The 27,307-nt window shown below is 45.7% G+C and overlaps 1 protein-coding gene across 1 annotated transcript in view; it reads left to right on the forward strand.

The window, feature by feature from the left end:
- Window positions 1–254: 254 nt before the first annotated feature.
- UBE2Q2 (ubiquitin conjugating enzyme E2 Q2) overlaps window positions 255–27,307 on the forward strand; it is a 34,063-nt gene continuing 7,010 nt past the window's right edge. Inside the window, exons 1-7 of the mRNA XM_069980106.1 lie at window positions 255–649; window positions 6,467–6,571; window positions 10,896–11,000; window positions 13,686–13,742; window positions 15,187–15,327; window positions 25,134–25,218; window positions 26,071–26,131. Of these exons, the coding sequence (XP_069836207.1) occupies window positions 491–649; window positions 6,467–6,571; window positions 10,896–11,000; window positions 13,686–13,742; window positions 15,187–15,327; window positions 25,134–25,218; window positions 26,071–26,131 (713 nt within the window). The 5' untranslated portion in view covers window positions 255–490. The remainder of the gene's footprint in view (window positions 650–6,466; window positions 6,572–10,895; window positions 11,001–13,685; window positions 13,743–15,186; window positions 15,328–25,133; window positions 25,219–26,070; window positions 26,132–27,307) is intronic.

Consider the following 27,307-nt stretch of genomic DNA (forward strand, 5'->3'; position numbering starts at 1 on the left):
TGTGTGTGAACTCTCCCTAACACCTATAGACTATATGGCCATCTGCAATAGTGTGGAATGTACATACCACTTATAGTGTGGCTGCTGTGAATGTAATGACATTCACTGGACACCTCATAGCTACAAGTGTCCCTGCAGGGCCTCCGTACTAGCAGTGCCCCTCAGCACGGCACTGCCCTCCTGTTAGCAGACAATCCCCGCCACAGCCACAAGGCGTGTCTTCTAAAATTCCCCAGTTCCTGTGCACTCACCGCGCATGCGCAGAGGCAGAAAAGCTTTATCAATAGTGCGCAAGGGTGCTTCCTTTCGGTAGAACTCCGTCCCTGACGTCACTGCGCCGGAAGCTTCGCGCTCCGTGGCCCTCGGTGGCGACGCTCCGCATACAAAGACAGGCCGCCGCCATCTTTCGCACAGGCCGGGCGGAGAGCTCGGGCCCCGGGCATGACCCCGCTGTCTCCTCGGGCCTCCGCCGGGCGGAAATGAGGCCAAGATGTCGGTGTCTGGGCTGAAGGCCGAGCTGCGACTCCTTGAGTCTATCTTCGGAAAAGAGCACGAACGGTTCCGGATCATCAGCTGGAGACTGGACGAGCTGCACTGTGTGTTCATCCAGAGCACCGGGGGGGCCCTGACCATCCACTGCAACATTACGGTGTGTACATAGGCGGCGGGCCGCGTCAGCTGATCGCCCCCGCTACAGACGGACACCGGAGAGCTGGCGGCACCGGCTGCTCACCTATAGGGGGGCAGATGTGTGTAGAGCAGCCCGGGCAGAGGGCAGCACAGTATGGTACAGCTGCCAGGGGACCAGGGCATATGCTGCTGGCACTCTTCTATCCCCTGTATGCCAGCCATATGGTATACAGCAGGGCGCCTACTATAACTCCCATCATACACTGCTGGGGCTGCCAGGACATGATGGGAGTTGTAGTTCTGTAACATCTGAGCGGCAGGTTGGAGAACACTATCTTACAGCAAATGTTTTGTAAGGTTTAGCAGCACATAGCTGGGTGACCAGGCGCTGCCCTCCTCTGTGGGCATCCGGCTGGTGGGAGCGTCCAACAAGGTGTAATGCTGGGGGCCCCACTGAGAATGGTGGAGACTATGGGAGGGGGCAGTGCTGGGGCACCACTGAGAATGGCGGAGACTATGGGAGGGGGCAGTGCTGGGGGCCCACTGAGAATGGCGGAGACTATGGGAGGGGGCAGTGCTGGGGGCCCACTGAGAATGGCGGAGACTATGGGAGGGGGCAGTGCTGGGGGCCCACTGAGAATGGCGGAGACTATGGGAGGGGGCAGTGCTGGGGCACCACTGAGAATGGTGGAGACTATGGGAGGGGGCAGTGCCCAGGGTACCACTGAGAATGGCGGAGACTTTGGGAGGGGGCAGTGCTGGGGCACCACTGAGAATGGTGGAGACTATGGGAGGGGGCAGTGCCCAGGGTACCACTAAGAATGGCGGAGACTATGGGAGGGGGCAGTGCCCAGGGTACCACTGAGAATGGCGGAGACTTTGGGAGGGGGCAGTGCCCAGGGTACCACTAAGAATGGCGGAGACTATGGGAGGGGGCAGTGCCCAGGGTACCACTGAGAATGGCGGAGACTATGGGAGGGGGCAGTGCCCAGGGTACCACTGAGAATGGCGGAGACTATGGGAGGGGGCAGTGCCCAGGGTACCACTGAGAATGGTGGAGACTATGGGAGGGGGCAGTGCTGGGGGCCCCACTGAGAATGGCGGAGACTATGGGAGGGGGCAGTGCCCAGGGTACCACTGAGAATGGTGGAGACTATGGGAGGGGGCAGTGCCCAGGGTACCACTGAGAATGGTGGAGACTATGGGAGGGGGCAGTGCTGGGGGTCCCACTGAGAATGGCGGAGACTATGGGAGGGGGCAGTGCTGGGGGCCCCACTGAGAATGACGGAGACTATGGGAGGGGGCAGTGATGGGGGCCCCACTGAGAATGCTGGAAACTCTAGGAGGGGGCAGTGCTCGGGGTCCCACTGAGAATGGCGGAGACTATGGGAGGGGGCAGTGTTCAGGGCTCCACTGAGAATGCTGGAGACTATGGGAGGGGGCAGTGCTGGGGGCCCTACTGAGAATGGCGGAGACTATGGGAGGGGGCAGTGCTCGGGGCCCTACTGAGAATGGCGGAGACTATGGGAGGGGGCAGTGCTGGGGGCCCCACTGAGAATGCCGGAAACTATGGGTGGGGGCAGTGCTCGGGGGCCCATGCTGAAAAATAGGACACTGGTGGACTACTCTTCACTATAATAGTGCATCAGGGGTCCAGGGTTTTACCAGACACACGATCACTGTTATGTACTAGAGTCTGCATCTCAGGCTTCTGTAACAACCTCCACCATGAGCCGGTCATTAGACTGTACGCGGGGCACAGACTGTAGTGTGTGGAAGGCTAGCTCCTCACCGTGTTTTGGCCTTGTAGATATGGATAAGTGGACAGATTTCCTCTGCTGAACATTTCTGTGTATGGGTAATACACAGGCCGGATGGGTGAGATGTTATTTAAGGTGTGCGGCCGCCTTTATGCCACATGTTAGGATGGGCTGGGGAACACAAGTATGGGGTTTGCAAAGACCTTTCCATTGATGGTTTAATGCCCCTTTGTACATTGGCCAATTATTACTAGGAAGGCTTGTTCCCAATAATTGTCCCTGCATGAAGGGGCCAGCGATCAGCCGACAAATGTTTGTAGGTTGTTAGTGCAGCCGTTTACAGGTGATGTACGCCCGACAGGGATGATTTTGTCATGGGCCGTGTAATAAAATGATGCCTTGTAAAGGCTCCACAAGTGTGCTCCAATGAGATTGGGATTTGTCATCTGCAGCTCCCTGGCTATTGTAGAAGGACCTCAGGGTAGACCCTCAATTTCTGGTGCTCAGACATCCCCCCCAACATTGCTGATCTGCTTTCTGTTACAGCTGTGGTGCCTGCATACAGTGGATGGAGGCAGAAGCAGACAGCCCTATACATTGCATGGCTGTACTGGGTTACTGCAGCTCTGCTCCTATTCACTACACAGTCAATATACAACATACAGGTCTTTCTGGCTCCTCCCACTGTGTATGTTGTGGCTCTGGCACACAGCAGATTGGTTGGGATCAGACACCCAGAGCCCAAGTTAAAGGAGAAGTCCGGCAACATTTTTTATTAAAGTATTGTATTGCCCCCAAAAGTTATACAAATCACCAATATACACTTATTACAGGAAATGCTTATAAAGTGCTCTTTTCCCTGCACTTACTACTGCATCAAGGCTTCACTTCCTGGATAACAAGGTGATGTCACGACCCGACTCCCAGAGCTGTGCGGGCTGTGGCTGCTGGAGAGGATGATGACAGAGGGGGATACTGAGCATAAGTGTATATTGGTGATTTGTATAACTTTTAGGGGGCAATATAATACTTGAATAAAAATTTTCACTGGACTTTCCCTTTAAGGGGGGAATTTACTAGCAAAGAACACCAGTGTTTTAAATAAATCTGGTGTTAAAAAAAAAATCATATTTATGCAAGCCTTGTTCTAGTTTGTGACTTTTCACCACCATATGCTGCGGTTGGTAGGGCTTAGCATAAAGAGAAGGGTCATCCTGCAATTTACAATTGAAAACGAGCATAAATTGTAGGTGATGCCTATGCCAACCCCTAGCTGGCCTCACTGATTCTGAGACTGCATGTAAAACACTGGTCTTCTGTAAACCAGGACATAAAGGGAACCAATTGGCACACTGGTGCTGAAATGGCTCTCAGCAGCACAGTATAGATCTACTGTGCAGCTTGCAGAGCATGTCTGCACACAGTGCGGGGACGATTGACATGCTGAGAGGCCGCTAATGCGTCTCTGCCCATCAGTCATCCCCACAGTGCACGCTGACAGGCAGAGAGCTCCCTGCCCCAGTGACTAGTTGCTGCCCCTTTTCTGGCCAGACGCGGCAAAATAAAACTACTTTTTACCCCAGCATACCGGCCGTGGCTGGTATGCTTTGTTAGCTGCAGAGTAATGTATACTGTGCTGTTGGGAACCATATTGGCACAATCATGCTGATTGGTTGTCTTTAAACTGAACCTGTCCCCCCCCCCCCCCCCCCCCCCGGGGTGACAGGCTCCCGACCCCCTGCTACAGCCCCCTATACTCGCCTGATCCCGCCGGGTCCCGCTTCTGGATTCGGTCGGGTCATGGGAGATATCAGCCGCTGCAGCCCGGCGCATGTGCTGAGAGATGAGTCCAACGCTCATAGAGAATGGCAGAGAGTCCAGTGCTCCGTCATTCTCTGAGTGTCGGACTCATCTCTCAGCGCGCGCCGGGCTGCAGCGGCTGATCTCTGTGACCCGACCGGATCCAGAAGCGGGACCCGGCGGGATCAGGTGAGTATAGGGGGCTGTAACGGGGGCTCGGGGCTGTCACCCCGGCACGGGGGGGGGGGGGGGGGTGACAGGTTCTCTTTAAAGCAAATGTACCATCAGGTAGATCACTGCACTTTTTTTACCTTAATCGATCGGCGGTGGTGCAGTCCTTCGGCATCACTGCCGAACGATTTAAGGTAAAAGCGCGGTAATCTACCTTATGGTGACTTTCTCTCATCTTTAAAGTGAATGTACCAAGGTAAAGAAGAACTCCACAAACAGAAACAAGCATTGGAAGACTGCCAGAAAATATATCCCACTGAAACATGGAGCTTAAAATAGTTTACAAGTTTTGCATAAATAAAATGATTCTCCAATTCATCAGGAGGTACCATGCAAGTATATTACTAAATATGGGCTAATACCAACGTGACTATCTGCTCATGTATTGAGGAAAGGTACCCTCTTTATCCAGGGCGTGGGGACATCTACAGTCCATGCACCTTTTACTACATTGGGAGAAAATCTGTTTGTTTTTCTTAGACTGCAGTAGAGCCACATTTAGTATGCCTGTGTTCTAGGTGGCTCTTCTATACAGCATGCTGTAATAGCAGCAATAAATCAGATCTGCCAATGGACACATGCCTCAAACATCAATGACCATGTGGGTGGTTTGTCTGCTTATGCCTGTGTCTAATGCAAGCGTAATAAAATGACTAGGCGCTTAAAGGGAACCAATCACCTCAAAAACGCATATATAGCCTTTTAAATCTGCTGTTAGAGCACACAGCACACTTTCCATACATGTTTTTATATACTCCCTTCCTCCCCCGTGTAATCCATAAAGTAAGTTTATAAAACTGGCGCCCGGTATGCAAATTACCTCAGGTAGTCACCTGGGCGGTGTTCGGCTAGATGGTAGTCACGGTCAGTCCGGGTCCCCTGGGCGTTCCTCGGGGGTAATCACTCCCCTCTGGGCATGATTCAAATCACCCAGTAACTCCGACGTCACTCGGAAGCGCCGTGCACGACATCGGCGAGCCTTTGTTTATACGCCGCCGTGCATGCGCAGTACACCCGCTTCCATTCTGGCTGTACTGCGCCTGTGCAGAATAGCCTCAAACTCCGGCTCACACTGAGTTTGAGGCTATTCTGCACAGGCGCAGTACAGCCAGAATGTACTGCGCTTGTGCGGCGGTGTAAGAACGTAGGCGCGCCGACGTCGTGCACAGCGCGCTCCTGAGTGACGTTGGAGCTACTGGGTGATTTGAATCACGCCCAGAGGGGCGTGATTACCGCCGAGGAACGCCCAGGGGACCCGAACTGACCGTGACTACCATCTAGCCGAACACCGCCCAGGTGACTACCTGAGGTAATTTGCATACCGGGCGCCAGTTTTATAAAGTTACTTTATGGATTACACGGGGGATGAAGGGAGTATATAAAAACATGTATGGAAAGTGTGCTGTGTGCTCTAACAGCACATTTAAAAAGCTATATATGCGTGATTGAGGTGATTGGTTCCCTTTAATTATTAGGCAATAACTATAGTTTAGGGTATCCATTAGTGTTTAGAAGGTGAGGTATCTATGAGTACACTACCTAACCCATTGTGGTTATTCATGCCTGATAGTCATCATTCTATTGGTCTCTTAAAGGTTCTTGAAATGTGATGACTTGCAGTTTCATGTGATTGAGACAATCAGGATTTTGATAGCCAGTGGACTGTAATAGGCTTCCTAGCAGTCAGCCTGAAATAGGGATTGCCTTTGGGTGGTCACAGAGATGTAGATATTCACAGGAGATCAAAGAAAATATCAAAGTTTCAGCTTCTCTTGAAAAAAAATTAATGTAATAAGTTCCAGCTTTTGACACATTCACACAGCAGTATATTATGTGTTGTTTTGGTTTTGTTTTTTTAACTTCAAACAATCCCAATTAGTGTAGCTAGGAAATCTGCATGTGTCAATGCCCCTCTGCTGGTTAAAACTAGACTGTCCTATGTTACAAGTTTGGCATAGTCAGGTTTTTCTGCACTTTTTATTTGCAACCTTCTAAATGTATTTGCAATTATAAAATAGTACTTACAATTCTTCCTTTCCAACTAGGAATCCTATCCCTCTTCTGCACCAATATGGTTTGTGGAATCAGATGACCCAAATCTGACTTCTGTCTTGGAACGCCTAGAGGATATTAAGAAAAGTAACACTCTGGTATGTTTACTGTTTGTTTTTGTTGAAACCAAGAAGTGATCCTGGGGTATTGTGGTAGTCACACAGGTTGTCTCCTTTTCTGCTGGGTAGGTGATGGCTTCCAGGTAGCCAAAATGATGGTCCTGTGTCTACTGAATGCAGTAATAATTGAACATGAAAGTCTTTTTCTTTCAAACCAACAGGTATCAGAAAATTATATAGATTTGTAATTTACGTCTATTTAAAAATCTCAAGTATTCCCATACTTACCAGCTTCTGTATGTCCTGCAGGAAATGTTTTATTTTCAGTCTGACACAGTGCTCTCTGCTGCCATCTCTGGCCAAGACAGGAACTGTCCAGAGCAGGAGAGGTCTTCTATGGGAATCCCTCTGGACAGGTTCAGATGTCAGACTGAAAATAAAACACTGCAGGACATACAGAAGCTGATAAGTATGGGAAGACTTGAGATTTTTAAATAGAAGTAAATTACAAATCTGTATAACTTTCTGACACCTGTTGGTTTGAAAGAAAGATTTTCATGTTCAATTATTACTGCATTCAAACAGAATGGACAACCCCTTTATTTGTGGGACTGTCACAGGTAACAGAGCACTGTTTTTGGCTCTCTTCTGCAGTCCCATAAACTTTGAATGGAGCAACAGCTTGAATGCTTGACCTGGGGGGGGGGGGGGGGTTGGGGGGGGTTGGGCGTTGCTGGGGGCAGGCGGCCGGTGTGAGATGCGCGGGGGGGGGGGGGGGGCGGGGGACCGGGTCTGATGTCCGTATTGGGGGGGGGGGGGGGGTGGAGAAATCGCACTGCAGGGGGAGGGTGCTGCGGGCTGTAGGGAGGGGGACAGGGGTCGCCGTGAGATCGCTTTGAGGGGGGGCGCAGCACTCGCAAGAATGGCCCCCGGGTGAGCTGCGGGGGGGAGGGTGGATACGCTAAGGGTTGGGGGATACAGGCTGCGGGGTGGGTGAGCTCTGGGGGTGCTGTCAGAGGGGGAGACAGTGAACAGCAGTGAGACTGGTTAGAAGCGCTAACCCGGCCCATTGAAGAGGAGGACACGTGATGCAGTCTTGGAGGGTGCGGGCCAGGAGCAGGGAGCGTGTCGGGTTGGGACTGAGGTTTGATGATTCTATGCATTCGGTGGGGGTGGGGGCATCTAGATAACAGCAAAACTGCAGAATCCATAATAACTTTATATTGGAAAGATGGAAAGCTACAGGTGGGCAATGTATTAATGCAAAAATAATTTTGGGGGCAGGAATACCCTTTTAATAATTTCATTGTAGACCTTTTCACTGTTCATTGAGGGATGCATCTCTATTCTGAGCCTCTAAGAGGGTCAGCTGCTTGTCTGTCTGTATACCTGTACAACCTGTAATGTAACATGACATGTCACTGCTTTGAGAAGGAACAACACTTAGAATCGCTCTAAGGTTGGGTTCACACATTTTGTTTTCAAACCAAAGCTGAAAGTGAATACCAAGGGAAGGAATAATGCACACAAATTAGGACAAATCTGCAAGTTTCTTCTGGAAGTAGTCTTAGCTCAGTGACCTGAAATGTTAAAGGAGACCTGTCACCCCCCGCGCCGGGGTGACAGGCTCCCAACCCCCGGATAGATCCCCTTATAGTTACCTCATGTCGCTGAGTCCCGCTGCCGGAGCCGGTCCCGGGACGGAGATATCCCGGTGAGAAGCCGGCGCGCGCGCTGTGGAGATGGGTCCGGCGTCCATAGAGAATGAATGGAGCCGGACTCATCTCTGCTGCGCGCGCACGGCTCAATTAATTCTCTATGGACGCCGGACCCATCTCCACAGCGCGCGCCGACTTCTCACGGGGATATCTCCGTCCCGGGACCGGCTCCGGCAGCGGGACTCAGCGACATGAGGTAACTATAAGGGGATCTATCTGGGGGTCGGGAGCCTGTCACCCCGGCGCGGGGGGTGACAGGTCTCCTTTAATGAATTTCTGCTTAGGAAATGCAGGACCTGCTGGTTCTGTAAAGGGCCTTTTACACCAGACGATTATCGTGCAAAAAAAGTTATAGTTCAAATTTAAGCGATAATCTTCTGGTGTAAACGTGGCAAAAATCAAACGACGAACAAAAAATTCTCCATGTTTTGTTGATCACCTCTTGTGCTGACCTCAAAATCATCAGTAGTTGCTCTTACGCCTCAGTGTAAACACTTATAGTTCACAGTATATAGATACAAACACAATTATGATCATTCACATAATATATAAATAGACGATTACAATCTTAATTATGGACGCGTTTTCAATTTTTAGGCAAGGAGATAAATCGCTATTGTTTAAAAGAAAAAAATCACTTAATTGCTAAACAAGCGCTTATGCAATTCGTTAAAAATCGCTCTGTGTAATAGGACCTTAAGACTATGTTCACATATTTGGCTTACCCTTTAAATGAGTAACATATGGTTTTAATTGTTCGTTTGACAATTTTTTGTAAGTACAAAGAAATGTATGCTGTTGATCAGGATCCCAATGCATCAGTTTCAGCATTATGAAAGAAAAAAAACGTGGTGTGAACACAGCCTTATAGATACTCTGGATTGTGTGAGTCACAAAGCAGCATATGTGGGGGTGTAAGAAATTACGTAGAGTGCCTGGAGATGCCACATGATCAAGGGATTGACAGTCCTCTATAGTACTTTATTTCTAACATGGCTGATCAGAGTAATAAAACACTGCATCTGGCTGCAGTGAAGAGAGGAGCTTACATATAAGGGTTTTCAATAGTTACAGTATTGATGGCTTATTCCTAGGACAGGCCAACAATATCTTGTTACTGGGGGCCCTCCATCCCTGTCATTTAACAGTTAGTCTGTGTGCATGGTCCTTTTAATTGCTTACATTGCTCTGAACATCATCACATTGTACATGACTTAGCAGCTCTGAAGGTTATAGTTACTTGAATATTGGACAAGGCTGCAATACCCCTGTACAGCAACGAAATGTCAACTCCCACCAATCTAATATTAAAGGCTTATCCTAAGGATAGCCCACCAGTAGTGTAAGCTCTAAAAACCTTTTACATAGGTCTTTGTACCTCCCAAAGGACTTCTATGGTTTTATGGGGGGGGGGGGGCTTGATGTAAAACGTAAATTTAAAAAAAGTCAAATAGTCAAAGCTTCTGGACAGATCATCTTTACACATTCCCTATATAGAAATAACCATAACAGAATGGGGTCACCGTTTAAAGAAAATCTTGTAGTGGCGCTGTTCTTTAAAAAATAAAATAAAAAAATCCCCGGAAAAAATGTGCATCTATTCAAAACCAAAAATGGGTCACGAAGGGGAAAACTGGCCCAGTGTAAAAGTAGATAAAAAGAAAACATTCTGCTGCATGCAGTCACCACTAGGGGGGGGCTATTGTATGGCATTTATTAGCAGCTGCAGGATCCCATTCATTTGACAAACTGTAGGTTGCCATGCCACCATTGGTATATTCCTATTTGGTTTCATATGGGCCAAACACTGACATACTGAAAGAAAATCTCACAGGTATTGTAAAGGTTTTTACCTGTGATACAATGGTCCCAGCTTCATGCACCCTGATTTATTTAGCTCTGACAGGTGTCTAAACTGTTGATTTACTAATATGACTAGTTTTGGACAGTGGGTGAGAAATCCTCCTGTAAAATCATTCAGGTTCTCATTTGTTTGTTCTCTATATCTTGTACTTTATAGGAACAGTTAGAAAGGAAAAAATGCATAAAACTATCCCATCACTTACTTTCTTATACTTCCCTTATCATTTGATCATATTTTGTTACAATTCAAATTGAGATGTAAGTATGTAACATACTAGTATCTATAGGCTAAATGAGCATTCAGAGGACAAATACAAACAAAAATAAAGTTTTAGAATTTTAGGTGATGCATTCACTGACAGACATCCTTATAGATATGATGTAGCCATTTAGGTTTTTGTGTCCAGTCCATATAAATACTAGCAGTAGTCTCAGTGCTGGGTTGGGCTGCATGCATTATGACTGTATGTCATCAAAAGTTTAATTTATCATATTTTAACACAAGTGTCCTTCAGGGCCAATTACAACATAGGTGTGTCATACATGAGGCTTAGAATGATGACTCGTGCAATGTCATACCTAATTATTCAATATATAATAAGGTAGATTATTAAAAGCTTTGACTCGAAATCCATTCAAACTTTTAGACCCAGATTTTATAAAATGTCATATGGGATAAGTATAAGTAAAATGGATCACACAGCTGGCTGTGATTCTTCATTTTGGTTTAGTGTTCTTGCCTGGTTTTCATGATAACTAATATGAACTTGTTGTTCCTCTAGCTCCTGCAGCAGTTGAAGCGTTTAATTTGTGACCTGTGCAGACTGTACAATCTCCCACAGCACCCTGACGTTGAAATGCTGGATCAGCCTCTGCCTACAGGACAGGTAACAATCATTCCTTCAAGGTGGCATATTAATAAATTTGGCAAAGACAGCTCAGATGGGAAGCCAATTCATAAAAAGCAGGCTTCAAATATTTAGTATTTATTACAATACAGAAAATAACATTTAGTCATATATACAATTGTATACTTAGTTTTGGATTAGATGCCACTTTAAAAGGGTTTTGTACATGAAACAAGCTGCAGTCTGAAAAGCTTCATGGCCAGTGCCTGTTCTCAGTGTGTAAAGCACAGTTTCAGTAACATTAGCAGGACATATAAACTTTCTTTTGTTGTTCCCTGCTTTTGGCCATCCATTGGAGCTCTGACAGTACCCAAATAGATGTTTTTTGGCTTAAAGGGGATATTCCCCTGCAGCTGGATCTTATCTTTGTGGAGCCATTCTTTTTTTTTTTTTTTTTTTTTTCCAGGCTCCACCGTTTTGGAGAAGTTTTGAGAAAATATGCAAATCAGTAAGTTAGGAGAACTGGGTGCTTTCCTTGGCCCCACAGAGCACCCCTCTCAAACCACCTGACGCCTCTTTTGGTGGCGTTTTTAATGCATATTTATATATATATATGCTTAATCAGGCCAGTCTTTGACACGCATGTGCAGGAAGAGCTCCTGTACAGAGACAGACTGGTATCCTGAGCAGGCACGTCTAAGACTGACCTGATTATGCATATATGAATATTCATGGGAGGTGTCACCAAAGGAGGTGGTGGGGGAGCCGAGGGGAATGTTCTGTGGGCAGAGAAATGCCCCCAGTGCTCCTAACTAGCTGATTTGCATGCTTGCTCTAAATCAAAATTTTCCAAAACAGCGGGACCTAGAGAAAAAACACGCGCAACAAAGATGATATGCAGCTGCAGGGGGATATCAGCAGGCTTTCAAAACTTAACTACAAAATTACCCCTTAGCCAGTTACTTGTCATGCAAGTATGCTTTATTTTAAAGCGCACTGACTACTTCTACTACACACACACACACACACACACACACACACAAATTGGAAACCCTTTTTAGGGTGCGTTCCCACGTACAGGATGCGCAGCAGATTTGATGGTGCAGATTTGATGCGGTGTTCAGTATTTAGATCAAATCTGCTGCCATACGGTCTGTGTGAAGCTAGCCTTAAACTGCTTTGGCACTGTAGGAGCTGTAAAAATTCAAAGTTATCTATGAGAGCCCAAAAGGCAGACCACTCATGATGTAAGTTGGTGAGACCTCTAGTGGCTGAACTGCTGATAACCATTAAAATAGGAAGTGAACACACAGGAAAATTATTTATCCCAGGGGTATGCTTTTAATTAGTTAGCTTGAACCCTTGGTTTCCTCTGGAATAATATAAATAATGTCTCAGTTTTTAATCTAAAAGGGCGTTCCGGAGAGGAAAAGTTTTCATATGAACTGGTGTCAGACAGTTATGCAGATTACTTCTGACATAGTGCTCTCTGCTGTCACTCTGTCTGTGACAGGAACTGTGTAGAGCAGGAGAGGTTTTCTATGGGGATTTGTTACTGCTCTAGACAGTTCCTGACATGGACAGAGGTGGCAGCAGAGCACACTGTGTCAGACTGTAAATAATACTCCACTTACTGTAGGGCATACAGCAGCTGATAAGTACTGGAAGACTTGAGATTGTTTGATAGAAGTAATTTACAAATCTGTATAGCTTTTTGACATCAGTAGATTTAAAGACTATTTTTTTTCTCCCGTGTACCCCTTTAAGAAGAATGTACACCATTGCAACTAGTTTCTGAATTGCTTTAATGCAGTTTCACAGCCCTCGCAAGCAAAGTAGGCACTTGTTCCAATTTAGTACCCTTAAGGAAGCAATCAGTTATAAATGATGACTAAATAAGGCCAATATTGCACTGGCACCAATGTGACTGGCCTGTTTGTTCCAGTAATAATGTCCCTTCTGTGGCTGGTAGTAAGAGACTTCTTAAAAAAAAAAAGTTAAACTATCCTCCTCACCACGGATCGCTGGCTTGGGTCAGCAGGATGAACGGACATTGATGCCTCTGCTTACAAGTAAAGTCCCCAGAGGCTTTTAGGAGTCCTTGCAGGCTGTGGACATAAAACATCCAAAATTTAAAAAAAAGTAAACTTAACAATTGCCTTACAGGGAACTGTAACTGTAAAGGCCTGTTAAAACATACATAACACTGTTACCCACTCCTAATAGCGTTGTTTTATTCCAGCATGCACTGCAGGGAGAGAGGCCGTAACTAGTCATCTGGGTGGAGCCGACCTGTAACTAGTCACTGCTCCCTGCCTGTCAGAGCCCTCTGCAGGGATGACAGACTGACAAAGTGGCTTCAAACAGGCCTCTGTCTGTCAGTCATCCTTGCAGAGAGCTGTGACTAGTTACCGGCTGGCTCCGCCCAGATGACTCGTTCAGGCCTCTCTCTGCAGCACGCACCGGAATAAAAACCGCTTTAGCAGCTCTATTAGGAGTTGCTAACAGCGTTATATGCGTTATACTAGTGATTGCTTCTCTTTAATAATACTCTGCTATTCTGCACATTTGTCAGTGAATTTGTGCCTCTGTGCGTACAAACTACAGGCGAGCCTGTGTAGTGTGGTCATTTGCAGCTGGAACAGTTTATAGCCATTAGTTTTCATCAACCGCTTATCTGTATTCTAGTGCATAAAAACTTTCTTTCCTTTTTACTGTTTACAGAATGGCACAACAGAGGAAGTTACGTCTGAAGAGGAAGAGGAGGAAGACATGGGGGAGGTAAGAGAAAATAAAGGGCAATCGGCTTCCCATTTTTTTGTAGTGTTCCTATGCACATGGTAACTTTACCATGGTATTTAAGCTCTTAAATGGCCTGGATCTGGGTTATCCACAGTGCATGCCTTTACAACATTGTTGGCTGCAATATACTGCTAGGATAGCTAATCTTCCTGTGGATGCTGTTGCAGAAAAACGTGTAGATGGGGCTATTACTTGGGTTTTAACTACCAATCACATTGTGATCTGCTGTGGAATGACTCTACATTGCACCGTTTTCCAGTCTGTACTATCCACAGTTTACATCAGAGCATTGTAAATTGTGCTACTAACTTTCTTCTATCTACTCTACTATATATTTCAATTTAAGTTATATTTAGTCAGGTTCCCCAAGCGGGGACTTTGTTCCCCTTGCCTTCTAGCCTTGTGGGATTGGCGATTACTGCAATATACAGCTGACGCTCATTGTAGCTGGTGTGGGCTCAGTAGCTAAGCCCACCTTATCTCGGTTTGGAGGTAACTACCAGGCAAAAGTGACATAGTTGTGCTGTGAATAGTGCCAGAGGGTTAAAGGTACACCTAATCTAGACATGTTTAAAGTGTACCTGTCAATATGGCCCCTGCAGGATCAGCTGGGAATTTGGGGCTCCATGGCTATGAACCATGATGTGACGGAAATGCTTGAGGCGTCTATTGGATCACCATGGAGGTTGTGTGCATTTGTTATGGTGGTTCGTAGCCATAGAGACTCGAATTTGCTGCTGATCCTGCAGTGGCCATACTGACAGATACTGAACCTGTAACCTCCTGACCGCATACCAAGCTGGTTGCACCACTGGATAGATATCTATGAAAGCAATCAGCACACACCTTTGTAGCCTGTGTTTTATTAAAAGAAAAAAAAACCTTTAGGCTGTAAATTGTGTCAGGCAAAGCCTACTTCCTATGCCCCCCAACACTACTTCACCTCACTGTGCTGTATGCAAAGTATATGTGGCTGATTATACAAGGAGTGGGCATACAGCACAGTCAGGCATAGCGGTGCTAAAGCCTGGGGAATAATAGGCTCTGCTTCTTTGACACCATTTATAGCTCAGATAAGCTATATTTTTTTTTTTAAATGAAAATAAAAACGCATAGGCAACAAAGGTAAGTTCTGAATCTGTCCAGTCATGCCAATGGTTCAATAGGTGGTCAGGGGGCAAAGCTATTCCCTGCAGGATATTCTGTGTGTTCTTAATGTGCATTTATTCATGAATATTGCAGAGAACATAGCCGATTCCTTTGACATGATTGGTTATAGTGAGAGAATATAGAGGAGAAAATCTAAGAGGTTGAATTATGTTTTCTCCACTACTTTGGACCCCAGTCATGTTAGCCAGATATGAAATCGCTACCCTGTTAATTTGGATCATTTACATTAAAAACACTATCTGTTTTATTTAAGGATATTGAAGACTTGGATCATTATGACATGAAGGAGGAAGAGCCAGTGGATGGCAAGAAATCAGAGGATGAAGGCATTGAAAAAGAAAACCTTGCCATCTTAGAGAAGATTCGAAAAAATCAAAGACAGGACCACCTTAATGTATGTGTATATAGTCCAAGCTTGTTCTTTATTTTGGGCTGATGGGGTACTTATGTAGGAATCCTGACAGTTATTAGAACATAAGTTGACTGTAAAATAATGGTATGTGCTTATGTAGATTTTCTTTATTTCTATTGTAAAGACAATGTTGATTACATGTCCTGTTTAAGTTTTGATTATCTAAATGGAGTTTGTCAGAGTAAACATAAATTAAAACTGAACCTTTTAACACATAAACTTGGTTTAGGGTAGAAACACACATGGCGAAATCCACTGCGGATCCCTGCCCTGTAATGTCTATGGGAAGCCATACTCACTCGCAGCGAGATGTCCATCCCGCTGTATGTCAGGAGACCGCCCTGTTAACCCACGCCGGCCGGTGCATATATACTACCTGCTCTGCGATCCGGCTTGCTTCAGGGGTTCCTGGGTGGGCGTCCCACTCAGCCAATCACTGTGCTGTGGCAGGGCAGCACACTGATTGGCTGAGCATGACGCCCACCCGGGAACTCCCGAAGCTAGCCGGATTAGAGCAGGTAATGTATATGGGGCGGTCTCCTGACATACACTCAGCAGAATGTCCTACCTGCTGGGAGTATGGCTTCCCATACACATTACAGGGCAGGGATCCTCAGCGTATTTCGCGGCAAATTTGCAGTGAGAAATCCACTCCGGATCCGCCCCGGGGTGTTTGTACTCTTAGGCCAGGTTCAGACTATGTAAGTGTGCGGCTGTAATTGTGCGGCGGTATTTTTGGTGGTTCATGCGTACGCTGGAAAGTATACGATATACGGCTGCACAGTGCACACTATGTATGAATCTACGGCCCTATCGTAAACGGACCCGTAAAAAATGAACAAGACCATTGTTTGCGGCTGGAAACGCGTCCGTGGATTGACAGGCGGTCCGTACGGAGTACTTCAAAAATAGCCGGCAATGATGCCGAATGCCGATGCCTCTAATAGTTAATATATTAAATTAATAAAACACATTTTCTTTGTAATAAAGTCCCTTTCGTTGTTCAATAATTTAATTCTAACGAATCCATCATTTTGCAATTAAATATACTGTTAAAATAAATATATATATAAATAAATGTGTATTTATATATATTTATTTGACAGTATATTTAATTGCACAATGATGGATTCGTTAGAATTAAATTATTGAATAACGAAACTGAATTTATTTCAACGAAAATGTGTTTTCTTAATTAAATATTAATTAGTACAGGAATTCATATTGCCGGCAAAAGAGCATTCTGTACTAATCATCACTTTTACTTTAACCTCTTAAGGACATAGGACGTACCGGTACGTCCTATGTCCTCACTTGCACTTCAAAGCGGGGCCGCGCGGCGGCCCCGCTTTGAAGTGCCGCGATCCCGGGTGCCGCGAGTAGCCCGGGACCGCTGCTATTAGCGGGCACGGTCGGATCACCGTGCCCGCTAATTAGCTAATCGGAGGCAGCTGTCAAAGTTGACAGCTGCCTCCGATTACCGGAGGCAACGTTTCCCTGGTGTCTAGTGGGGGAGATCGCTCCTCCGGGACCTTGTCCCGGAGGAGCGATCTCCGTTACTGATGCCGGCCGGGGACGCGTCCAAGATGGCGCCGTCCTCGGCTCGGCACTCGTTCGTTTTCGGCTGCAGCAGCCGAAAGCAAACGAGTGCCGATCTCATGGATCTCTGCAGCATATCTATGCTGCAGAGATCTCAATGAGAGATCCAAGTGTATATACTAGAAGTCCCCCAGGGGGGCTTCTAGTATATGTGTAAAAAAAAAAAATAAAGTGTTGTTTATAGTAAAAAGCCCCCTCCCCTAATAAAAGTCTGAATCACCCCCCTTTTCCCAGGTTTTAAATAAAAGTAAACAAATAAATAAATAAATAAACATGTTTGGTATCGCCGCGTGCGTAATCGCCCGAACTATTAATTAATCACATTCCTGATCTCGTACGGTAAACGGCGTCAGCGCAAAAAAATCCCAAAGTGCAAAATTGCGCATTTTTGGTCGCATCAAATCCAGAAAAAATGTAATAAAAAGCGATCAAAAAGACGTATATGGGCAATCAAGGTACCGATAGAAAGATCACATCATGGCGCAAGAAATGACACCTCGCACAGCCCCATAGACCAAAGGATAAAAGCGCTATAAGCCTGGGAATGGAGCGATTTTAAGGAACGTATATTGGTTAACAACGGTTTGAATTTTTTACAGGCCATCAGATACAATATAAGTTATACATGTTATATATCGTTTTAATCGTAACAACTTGAGGAACATGCATAACAAGTCAGTTTTACCCCAGGGCGAATGGCGTAAAAACACATTTCCCCCAAATAAAAGAAATGCGTTTTTTTTTTTCAATTTCACCACACTTTGAATTTTTTTTTGGTTTCGCAGTGTACTTTATGCAAAAATTCAGCCTGTAATTGCAAAGTACAATTAGTGACGCAAAAAATAAGGGATCATGTGGGTTTCTAGGTGGAAAAATGCAAGTGCTATGACCTTTTATGCACAAGGAGGAAAAACCGAAAACGTAAAAACGAAAATGGGCCATGTCCTTAAAGGGTTAATGAAAACATCAAATGTTTCTTCTAATTATGTTATCACAATAGCATTATTAGAAGAAACATTTAGAATTATATGTGCGCTCAGCTGATTGGCTGATCGGCTGAGCGCACATATAATTAGCGGGTCCGCAGCACAGTGACTTCATTGTGCTGCGGACCAGCGAAGAGGACACATCGGGGTGAGTACAGAGCTCTCGGCCTAGTGTTAGCCGGTATAAAATGGCTAACACTAACCCCCCATTATTACCCCAGTATCAAATGCCACCAGGGGTACTGGGAAGAGCCGAGTGCCAGTGGTCCCGGAGCGTCAAAATTGGCGCACCTGGACTGGGCGGCAGCAGGCTGGTAAGATTTAGGCTGGGGAGGGCCTAAACCAATGGCTCTTCCCACCCTGGTGTTACCAGGCTGCTGTCGTTTGGTTTTTAACCCGGCTGGTTATAAAAATAGGGGGGACCCTATGCGGTTTTTTTTTTTTATAAATAAATAATTAAAAAAAACGCATAGGGTCCCCCCTATTTTTATAACCAGCCGGGTTAAAAACCAAACGACAGCAGCCTGGTAACACCAGGGTGGGAAGAGCCATTGGTTTAGGCCCTCCCCAGCCTAAATCTTACCAGCCTGCTGCCGCCCGGTCCAGGAGCGCCAATTTTGACGCTCCGGGACCACTGGCACCCGACTCTTCCCAGTACCCCTGGTGGCATTGGGTACTGGGGTAATAATGGGGGGTTAGTGTTAGCCATTTTATACCGGCTAACACTAGGCCCCAACTTAGTAATGGATTCCGTCTATTAGACGGCTTCCACTACTAAGTCTATAAAGTAAAGAAATAAAGAGAAGACACAAGTTAAAAAAAAATTTTATTCAAATAAAAACACCCCCACACCCCTCATTGACCATTTTATTAAAAAAAAAACAAAAAAAAACGCTGGTCATCGACGTAGTCCACGGAATCCGACGTAATCCCCAGGATACCGATATCTGAAAAACAAAAAGGGAGAAACACACAAAAAACACACAAACAGGAGCACAACACCCATCATTGTGAACGGTGTTGTGCTCTTTACAGTATGCAGCATCTTTACAGATCGCTGCTTACAGTCTGGCCCCCAAGGGGTTAAGGGAGGATGTATTGCATTCCCCTTAACTCCTTGGGGGCCAGACTGATGTCAGACTGCACCCATCCCAGCAAGGAAGGGGTTAAGTGACCCCCCTTCCTTGCTGGGAGGGGTGCAGTGCTGGGGAGGGGGTGGGGAGAGCTCTATACTCACCCCGATGTGTCCTCTTCGCTGCTCCGCAGCACAATGAAGTCACTGTGCTGCGGACCCGCTAATTGGCTGATCGGCTGAGCGCACATATAATTCGAAATGTTTCTTCTAATAATGCTATTGTGATAACCTAATTAGAAGAAACATTTGATGTTTTCATTAAAGTAAAGTGATGATTAGTACAGAAAGCTCTATTGCCGGCAATATGAATTAACGGCTTATGGAGCTTCCTGTACTAATTAATATTTAATTAATAAAACACATTTTCGTTGAAATAAATTCAGTTTCGTTGTTCAATAATTTAATTCTAACGAATCCATCATTGTGCAATTAACCCCTTCGTGCTGCAGCTAGTTTGGGCCTTAATGACCAGGCTAATTTTTCAAAATCTGACCTGTCTCACTTTATGCTCTTATAGCTCAGTGATGCTTTAACGTATGCTAGCGATTCTGAGATTGTTTTTTCGTGACATATGGCACTTTATGTTAGTGGGAAAATTTGGTCACTACTTTGTGTGTTTTTTGTGAAAAACATCAAAATATCATGAAAAATTAAAAAAATTTGCATTTTATGAACTTTGAAATTCTCTGCTTCTAAAAAAAGAAAGTCGTAGCACATAAATTAGTTACTAAGTCACATTACCAATATGTCTTCTTTATTCTGGCATAATTTGGTAAACATATTTAACTTTTTTAGGGTGTTATGGGGCTTAGAAATTTATCAGCAAATTATCACATTTTCGTGAAACTGATTTTTTTAGGGACCAGTTCTTTTTTTAAATGGATTTAGAAGTCTGGTATCCTGAAAACCCCCATAAGTGACCCCATTTTGGAAACTACACACCTTAAAGAATTAATCTAGGGGTATAATGAGCATTTTAACCCTACAGGGGCTGGAGGAAAGTATTCACAATTAGGCAGTAAAAAAATTGAAAATTAAAATTTTCCAATAATATATACGTTTAGATTAAAGTTTCTCATTTTCAAAAGGAATGAGACAAAAAGCACCCCAAAATTTGTAATGCAGGTTCTCTTGAGTACAACGGTACCCCATATGTGGGCGTAAACCACTGTATGGGCACACAGCAGGGCTCAGAAGGAAGGGAGCTCCAATTAGCTTTTCCAATGCAGATTTTGCTGAAGAAGTTTCTGAGCGCCAGGTGCGTTTGTAGTGCCCCTGTAGTGTCAGCAGAGAGAAAACCCCCCATAAGTCACCCCATTTTGGAAAGTACACCCCTCAAAGAATTCATCTTGGTGTGTGGTGACCATTTTGACCCCACAGGTATTACAGGAAAGTATTCAAAAGAAGACAGTAAAAATGAAAAACTCGAATTCTTCCAATAATATGTTCGTTTAGTTTGAAATTTCTCAATTTCACGACGAACAAGAGGAAAAAAGTACCCCAAAATTTGTAACGCAGGTTCTCCTGAGTACAATGGTACCCCATATGTGGGCATAAACCACTGCATGGGCACACAGGAGGGCTCAGAAGGGAAGGAGCGCCAATTAGCTTTTTCAATGCAGATTTTGCTGCAGAAGTTTCCGAGCGCCAGGTGCGTTTGCAGAGCCCCTGTAGTGCCAGCGGAGTAAAATCTCGCCATAAGTCACTCCATTTTGGAAAGTGCACCCCTCAAAGTATTCATCTTGGTGTGTGGTGACCATTTTGACCCCACAGGTATTAGAGGAAAGTATTCAAAAGTAGACAGTAAAAATGAAAAACTCGAATTTTTCCAATAATATGTTCCTTTAGTTTGAAATTTCTCAATTTCACGAGGAACAGGAGAGAAATGTCACCCCAATATATGTAAAGCAGGTTCTCCTGCGTAGAACGGTACCCCATATGTGGGCATAAACCACTGCATGGGCACACAGCAGGGCTCAGAACGGAAGGAGCGCCAATTAGCATTTTCAGTGCAGATTTTTCTGAAGAAGTTTCTGAGCGCCAGGTGCGTTTGCTGAGCCCCTGTAGTGTCAGCAGATTAGATTCCCCCCAAAAGTCACCACATTTTGGAAAGAGCACCCCTCAAAGAATTCATCTTGGTGTGTGGTGACCATTTTTACCCCACAGGTATTAGAGGAAAGTATTCAAAATTGGCCAGTAAAAATGAAAAACTCGAATTTTTCCAATAATATGTTGGTTTAGTTTGAAATTTCTCAATTTGACGAGGAACAGGAGAGAAAATTCACCCCAAAATCTGTAACGCAGGTTCTCCTGAGTAAAACGGTACCTCATGTGGGCATAAACCACTGTATGGGCACACAGCAGGGCTCAGAAGGGAAGGAGCGCCAATTTACAGGAGCAAAACCGCAGCTAGTAATGGTTATTAGAATAGCGCAGTTACTAAAATAAAATAAAAAAAAATGAGATTACAGGTAATGTGGGGTGGTTACGGGCAACCAGGGGTGGTTATGGGCAACCTGAGGTGGTTACAGGTAATCTGGGGTGGTTACGGACAACATGGGGTGGTCACGGGCAACCTGCTGTGGTTACGGGCAACGTGGGCTGGTTACGGGCAACGTGGGCTGGTTATGGGCAACGTGGGCTGGTTATGGGCAACGTGGGCTGGTTACGGGCAACGTGGGCTGGTTACGGGCAACGTGGGCTGGTTACGGGCAACGTGGGCTGGTTACGGGCAACGTGGGCTGGTTACGGGCAACGTGGGCTGGTTACGGGCAACGTGGGCTGGTTACGGGCAACGTGGGCTGGTTACGGGCAACGTGGGCTGGTTACGGGCAACGTGGGCTGGTTACGGGCAACCTGCTGTGCTTACAGACAATCTGGGGTGGATACGGGCAACGTGGGGTGGTTACGGGCAACCTGCAGTGCTTACAGACAATCTGGGGTGGTTACGGGCAACGTGGGGTGGTTATGGATAAACTGAAGTTCTTATAGGCAATCTGGGGTGGGTACCTGTAATCTGACATGGGCACCGCAATCTGGAGGGGGTCATTGGCAATTTGGGGTGGTCAGAGGCGACGTGCGGTGGTCAGAGGCGACGTGCGGTGGTCAGAGGCGACGTGCGGTGGTCAGAGGCGACGTGCGGTGGTCAGAGGCGACGTGCGGTGGTCAGAGGCGACGTGCGGTGGTCAGAGGCGACGTGCGGTGGTCAGAGGCGACGTGCGGTGGTCAGAGGCGACGTGCGGTGGTCAGAGGCGACGTGCGGTGGTCAGAGGCGACGTGCGGTGGTCAGAGGCGACGTGCGGTGGTCAGAGGCGACGTGCGGTGGTCAGAGGCGACGTGCGGTGGTCAGAGGCGACGTGCGGTGGTCAGAGGCGACGTGCGGTGGTCACGTGCAATCTGGGGGGGGTTACATGTAATCTGGCATGATTACGGGGAACCTGGGGGGGGTTATGTGCAACCTGGAAGGGTTACAGACAATCTGGGATTGTTACTGATAAACTGAAGTGCTTATAGGTAATCTGGGGTGGGTACATGTAATTTGGGGTGGTTACGGGCAATCTGGAGGGGGTCACTGGCAATTTGCGGTGGTTACGGGCAACGTGCGGTGGTTACGGGCAACGTGCGGTGGTTACGGGCAACGTGCGGTGGTTACGGGTAATCTGGGGAGGGGTTAGGGGTAATTTGGGAGTAAACTGCAATTATTACTATAATAAAAAGTGTGTGTTTTATTTTTTTGTATGTTTGTCACTTTTTGTACTTTATACATTCATTTTCACTGTATTACTATGATTACTGTGATATTTTCTATCTCAGTAATCATAGTTCAGTGACAGAAACCAAATTGGTCTCTGTCACTTTAAATTTTCAGAGCTTGGCTGGTTGTGAAGCGCATGCGCACTTCATAACCAGCCAGGACGTCGAGGAGGAAGGAGCTCCAGGAGCAGGTAACGTATATGGGGAAGGGGGGGGTGACTGGGGGACGGGGGTGACAGGGGGGGTGGGGGCGACTTGGGGGGTGGGGGGACATCACTATTTATCCCCTGTCACCAATCATTTATGGTGACAGGGGATAAAAAGTGCCGGGAGCACATGGTACAAGCGATCAGCGGTATATAGTATATACCGCTGATCGCTTGTACCGGGACCCCACAGGGGAGTCCCCGATGACTGCCCCATGCTCTCCGCTACCTCCGGTGGCGGAGAGCATGGGGCTTTCATTCATTTTAACTTTTTAATCGCTGTGAACCGACGTTAGTCGGTTCACAGCGATGGCGGCGGCCATCTTGGAAATGATGGCCGCCGGGGGAGGGGGGTTAGTTATCGGGGCACTAGGGGGGTCTGATATACACTTATTTCATCTTCCCCCGCCGTAGATTCACAGCGGGGGGAGATGAAAGGTGGCGGCGGCACCGGTAATCCTCTTTACCGACGGCCGCCGCTATAACGTTAATAGCGGCGATCGTCGGTAAGGGGGGGGGGGCCGGGACGGACCCCACACACTGCCCCAACCCCTCAGCTACCTCCGGTAGCCGGGGGGATGGGGTGGGGGCCGTCCCGGCCCCGCAGCCTTATTCTCTGCCATCGCCGTAAAAAGCTGATGGCAGCAGAATAAGGCCCATTAGTGACCGCCGTAGAAAGCCGTATCGGCAGTCACTAAGGGGTTAAATATACTGTCAAAAAATAATATATATAAATATACATTTATTTATATATAGATTTATTTTAACAGTATATTTAATTGCTAAATGATGGATTAGTTTAAATTTAATTATTGAACAACGAAAGGGACTTTATTACAAAGAAAATGTGTTTTATTATTTTAATATATTAACCATGAGAGACATCGGCATTACTGCAGAGGATCGCAAACCCCGGTAATAGCAATTCATGTAAACTGTGTTCCCTGCTTTCCCAGATGCATTACAGAGGTGTTTGCATCACTTAAAGAGTCACTGTCGTATTTTTTTTTTTTTTGCAGAAATCAATAGTCCAGGCGATTTTAAGAAACTTTGTAATTGGGTTTATTAGCCAAATCTGCCATTATCTGCATGTAAAAAGCCTTTTCCCAGGTCCCCCCCCTCCTTCCTCTTTTTCATCCACTCTGAAAAATCTGAAAATTGTGACTTGTTGCAGGAGACGTCCCCTGTCTGCTCTAGGGAGAGGGGAGGGGGGAGGAGGAAGGAGGGAGTTAGCCGGCAGCAGAAAGCAGATAACAGAGGATTACAGGCATGGAGCTGGGTGACAGCTGTAATCTGAGCTCAGATGGGTCAGTGGTGACTGTCCAAGAAGATAACGGGTGAGATATTTGTAGATTAACTCTTTGTTGTCCTGTTTTGGTCTTTTGTTTAGCTCTCTCCATAGGAGAACAATGAAGACAGGGGGGAGAGCTTCAAACAGCTTTTTCATGATAAAAATGCATTTTTCGGATAATAAACCCAATTACAAAGTTTCTTAAAATCGCCTGGACTATTGATTTCTGCAAAAAAAAATTTCACGACAGTGACACTTTAAGATTTTATTTATTTTTAGTTGAACCAGATTTCCAAGTAAATGACCGTATGTTTTGAGCCGCATGTCTATTTTTTCCCACGGCCGTAGTTTCATCCGCACATTTACAGCCGCATAAAAAATACAGCCGCACAGTTACATAGTGTGAACCTAGCCTTAAGGAGTAAATGTGATCTGTGGTTTAAGCTCAGGGGTTTTCCAGTTGCATATTGATGGCCTATCAGCTGCTCTGTTGAAAACCTGATAAGGGATATTCTCAGGATGGGCAATAAATATGTGTAACTTGAAAACCTCTTAAAGTGTACCTGTGATAAGCTGTACCCTATTAGCATGTAGTCACTCCTGCCACCGGAAGATCTGGTAACTTTGGATCCGACCAAGCTGGGTGTGTTAATGACAGCATGCTTTGTCAATTGGCTTTAAATCAATTGTCACTGTTTACTAGATGGATGTCTCATTTCCTATACGTTGGCTACAGTTTTCAGGTTTTTCTTGCCTTGAAATTTGTGGTGTAATTTTAAAGCAAAGAAAGTAATGTTTGTTTTCTTTTTTTGAATTAGGGTGCAGTTTCTGGCTCCGTACAAGCTTCTGACCGTCTTATGAAAGAGCTCAGGGATATTTACAGGTCACAGAGTTATAAAACAGGTCTGTTTGTACATGAATGACCCTGATTTTAGATGGGTTTTTTTTGTTTGTTTTTTTGTTTTGTTTTTTCAGCGCTTTCCCTAAACTGTTGTTCATCACCTCTCCATGCTCCCAATTTTCTTCTGCCCTCTGATTCCTCTCTGGCTGCTGCAGCTTCAGAGTGGCCTGTCTGGCTGAGCGGCCTGTCAGCTCAATCTCTGTCCCGGATTGCTGCAGCCAGTGGTCGGCTTAGACAGGCCGCTCTAAAGCTACAACTACAGTGCCGCGGAGGAAGCAGAGAACAGGACAAGACCGGGAGTGTGGGGAGGTGATATGTAACAGTTTATTCAGTTGTTAGCCGTCTGCTGCGCATCACTATTACACATAGTGATACACGTCTGCGGACGATAATTTGTGGTTTGGACCTAAAGACACGATCGGCTGACACGATCATCGGCTGATCGCTGTGTCTCTTAAACAGAGGGATAATTAACCGAATCAACCTGTTTCAGCCGATTATCCCTCCATTTAATAGGGCCCTAAGTCCCCTCTAGTTACTAGATGTCTCCTGTTCATGTCAAGTAGACAGCTTTGAACTTCAATTTCTTGCCCTCTAAGTTAGTAAAGTGCTGAACTCTGTGAAGCTTTGTGTCTTAGTGACTGGTTATGAAATTTTTCCTAAAAAGCAGCAGTCCTATATGAAGTTGGCATTATTTAAGCATGTATGGGTTATATAGAGAGACTAATTGCTCATCTGTCAGTGTCTAGCCTTGTTCCCCCTTGGACTGCTTTCATCTGTGGTATTGTTTGGACATTCTGACTTTCATATGTTTTATTTGTACTATATGACCAACCTCTTTATTTCTTTTCTAGGAATTTATTCAGTGGAACTTGTAAATGACAGTTTGTACGAGTGGCATGTCAAGCTGCTTAAGTAAGTTCCTATTCCTGGTTCATTCATTAGAGATGATTGGTGTCCTGGCTTCCTGACAAGTCTTCTGTGTGGAATGCATGCAGATAAGAGACCACCTCTCATCTATATGCATTTCAAAAAGTGCATATTGTGCACTAAAATGTGCCTACCACCTTTTTGTAGGAACAATTAAAAAGTCAAAGTATCTCTCCAATGCCATATTTAGCATAGTTCAGAATACAGAAGCTACTTGTGTACTCTGCACCCCCTGTTCTATAGGAACATAAGCTTTTAGTTTCCCATTTAATGAGCCTCTGGCACAGGGAGCAGCCCAGTTGCCTGTTAATTCATATGGTGTGGGGAGGTATGGGGTTAATGCAGGTTGTAGGGCTGTGCAGAACAGTAAATGGGAATGTGCCAAGGGCTGTCAATTCAAAAATGGCCAGCGCTCCATAGTGTAGAAATCAGGCAGAAGGGCATCAGGAAAGAGAAAATAGAGGTTATCACCTGATGGTGTTGTGCAAATACTAGGCATAACACTCCACCACAGTCGGCCTTACAGGCCTTACTTTTCTAAGCTTCGAATGTAAAAGGTCATGCTCCTATTCATTTTCTTCCAGATGCAGTGGTCCCTCAACATACAATGGTCACCCCAGAACCATATTGTATGCTGAAACTAGTGTGTGGTTCTGAAGCCCCCATAGTTATGGGGTCAACAATTACGGATTTTGCATAATCATCCTAAAGGAAAAAAAAAAAATGTAAAGAAAAATAAGCAGATAACCGAGAGAGATAAAGGAAGCCCTTTCATACAACATTCAGATGAAGCCACTGGAGATTGTACATTACTTTCGTTATAGAGGACTGGAGCGTTTTTAGGGTTCTGTACAGGTCACACAGGGAAAATAGTATTACATTGTTCTGTAGAGAGTCACTACTAGATAGTGAAGTGCATGCACTTCACTAACACTGGAGTTTTACCAGTTCAGTTGACACTTTTATTGGTGGATCATCTAGCTGTTAACATGTTCCACAGATCCTGTGCGTAGCATTGAATGTTGAGTCTGGTCTCAAGTTACGATGGTCCAGAAAGGACCATTGTATGTTGAAAATATTGTAACCTGAGGCCATTGTAAGTTGAGGGACCACTGTATATAGTCCTATGTACATAAAGCATTGTTGGCATGCACTATTTTG

Source organism: Dendropsophus ebraccatus, chromosome 1 (assembly GCF_027789765.1).
Source record: "Dendropsophus ebraccatus isolate aDenEbr1 chromosome 1, aDenEbr1.pat, whole genome shotgun sequence".
In the NCBI taxonomy this organism is placed as follows: Eukaryota; Metazoa; Chordata; class Amphibia; order Anura; family Hylidae; genus Dendropsophus; species Dendropsophus ebraccatus.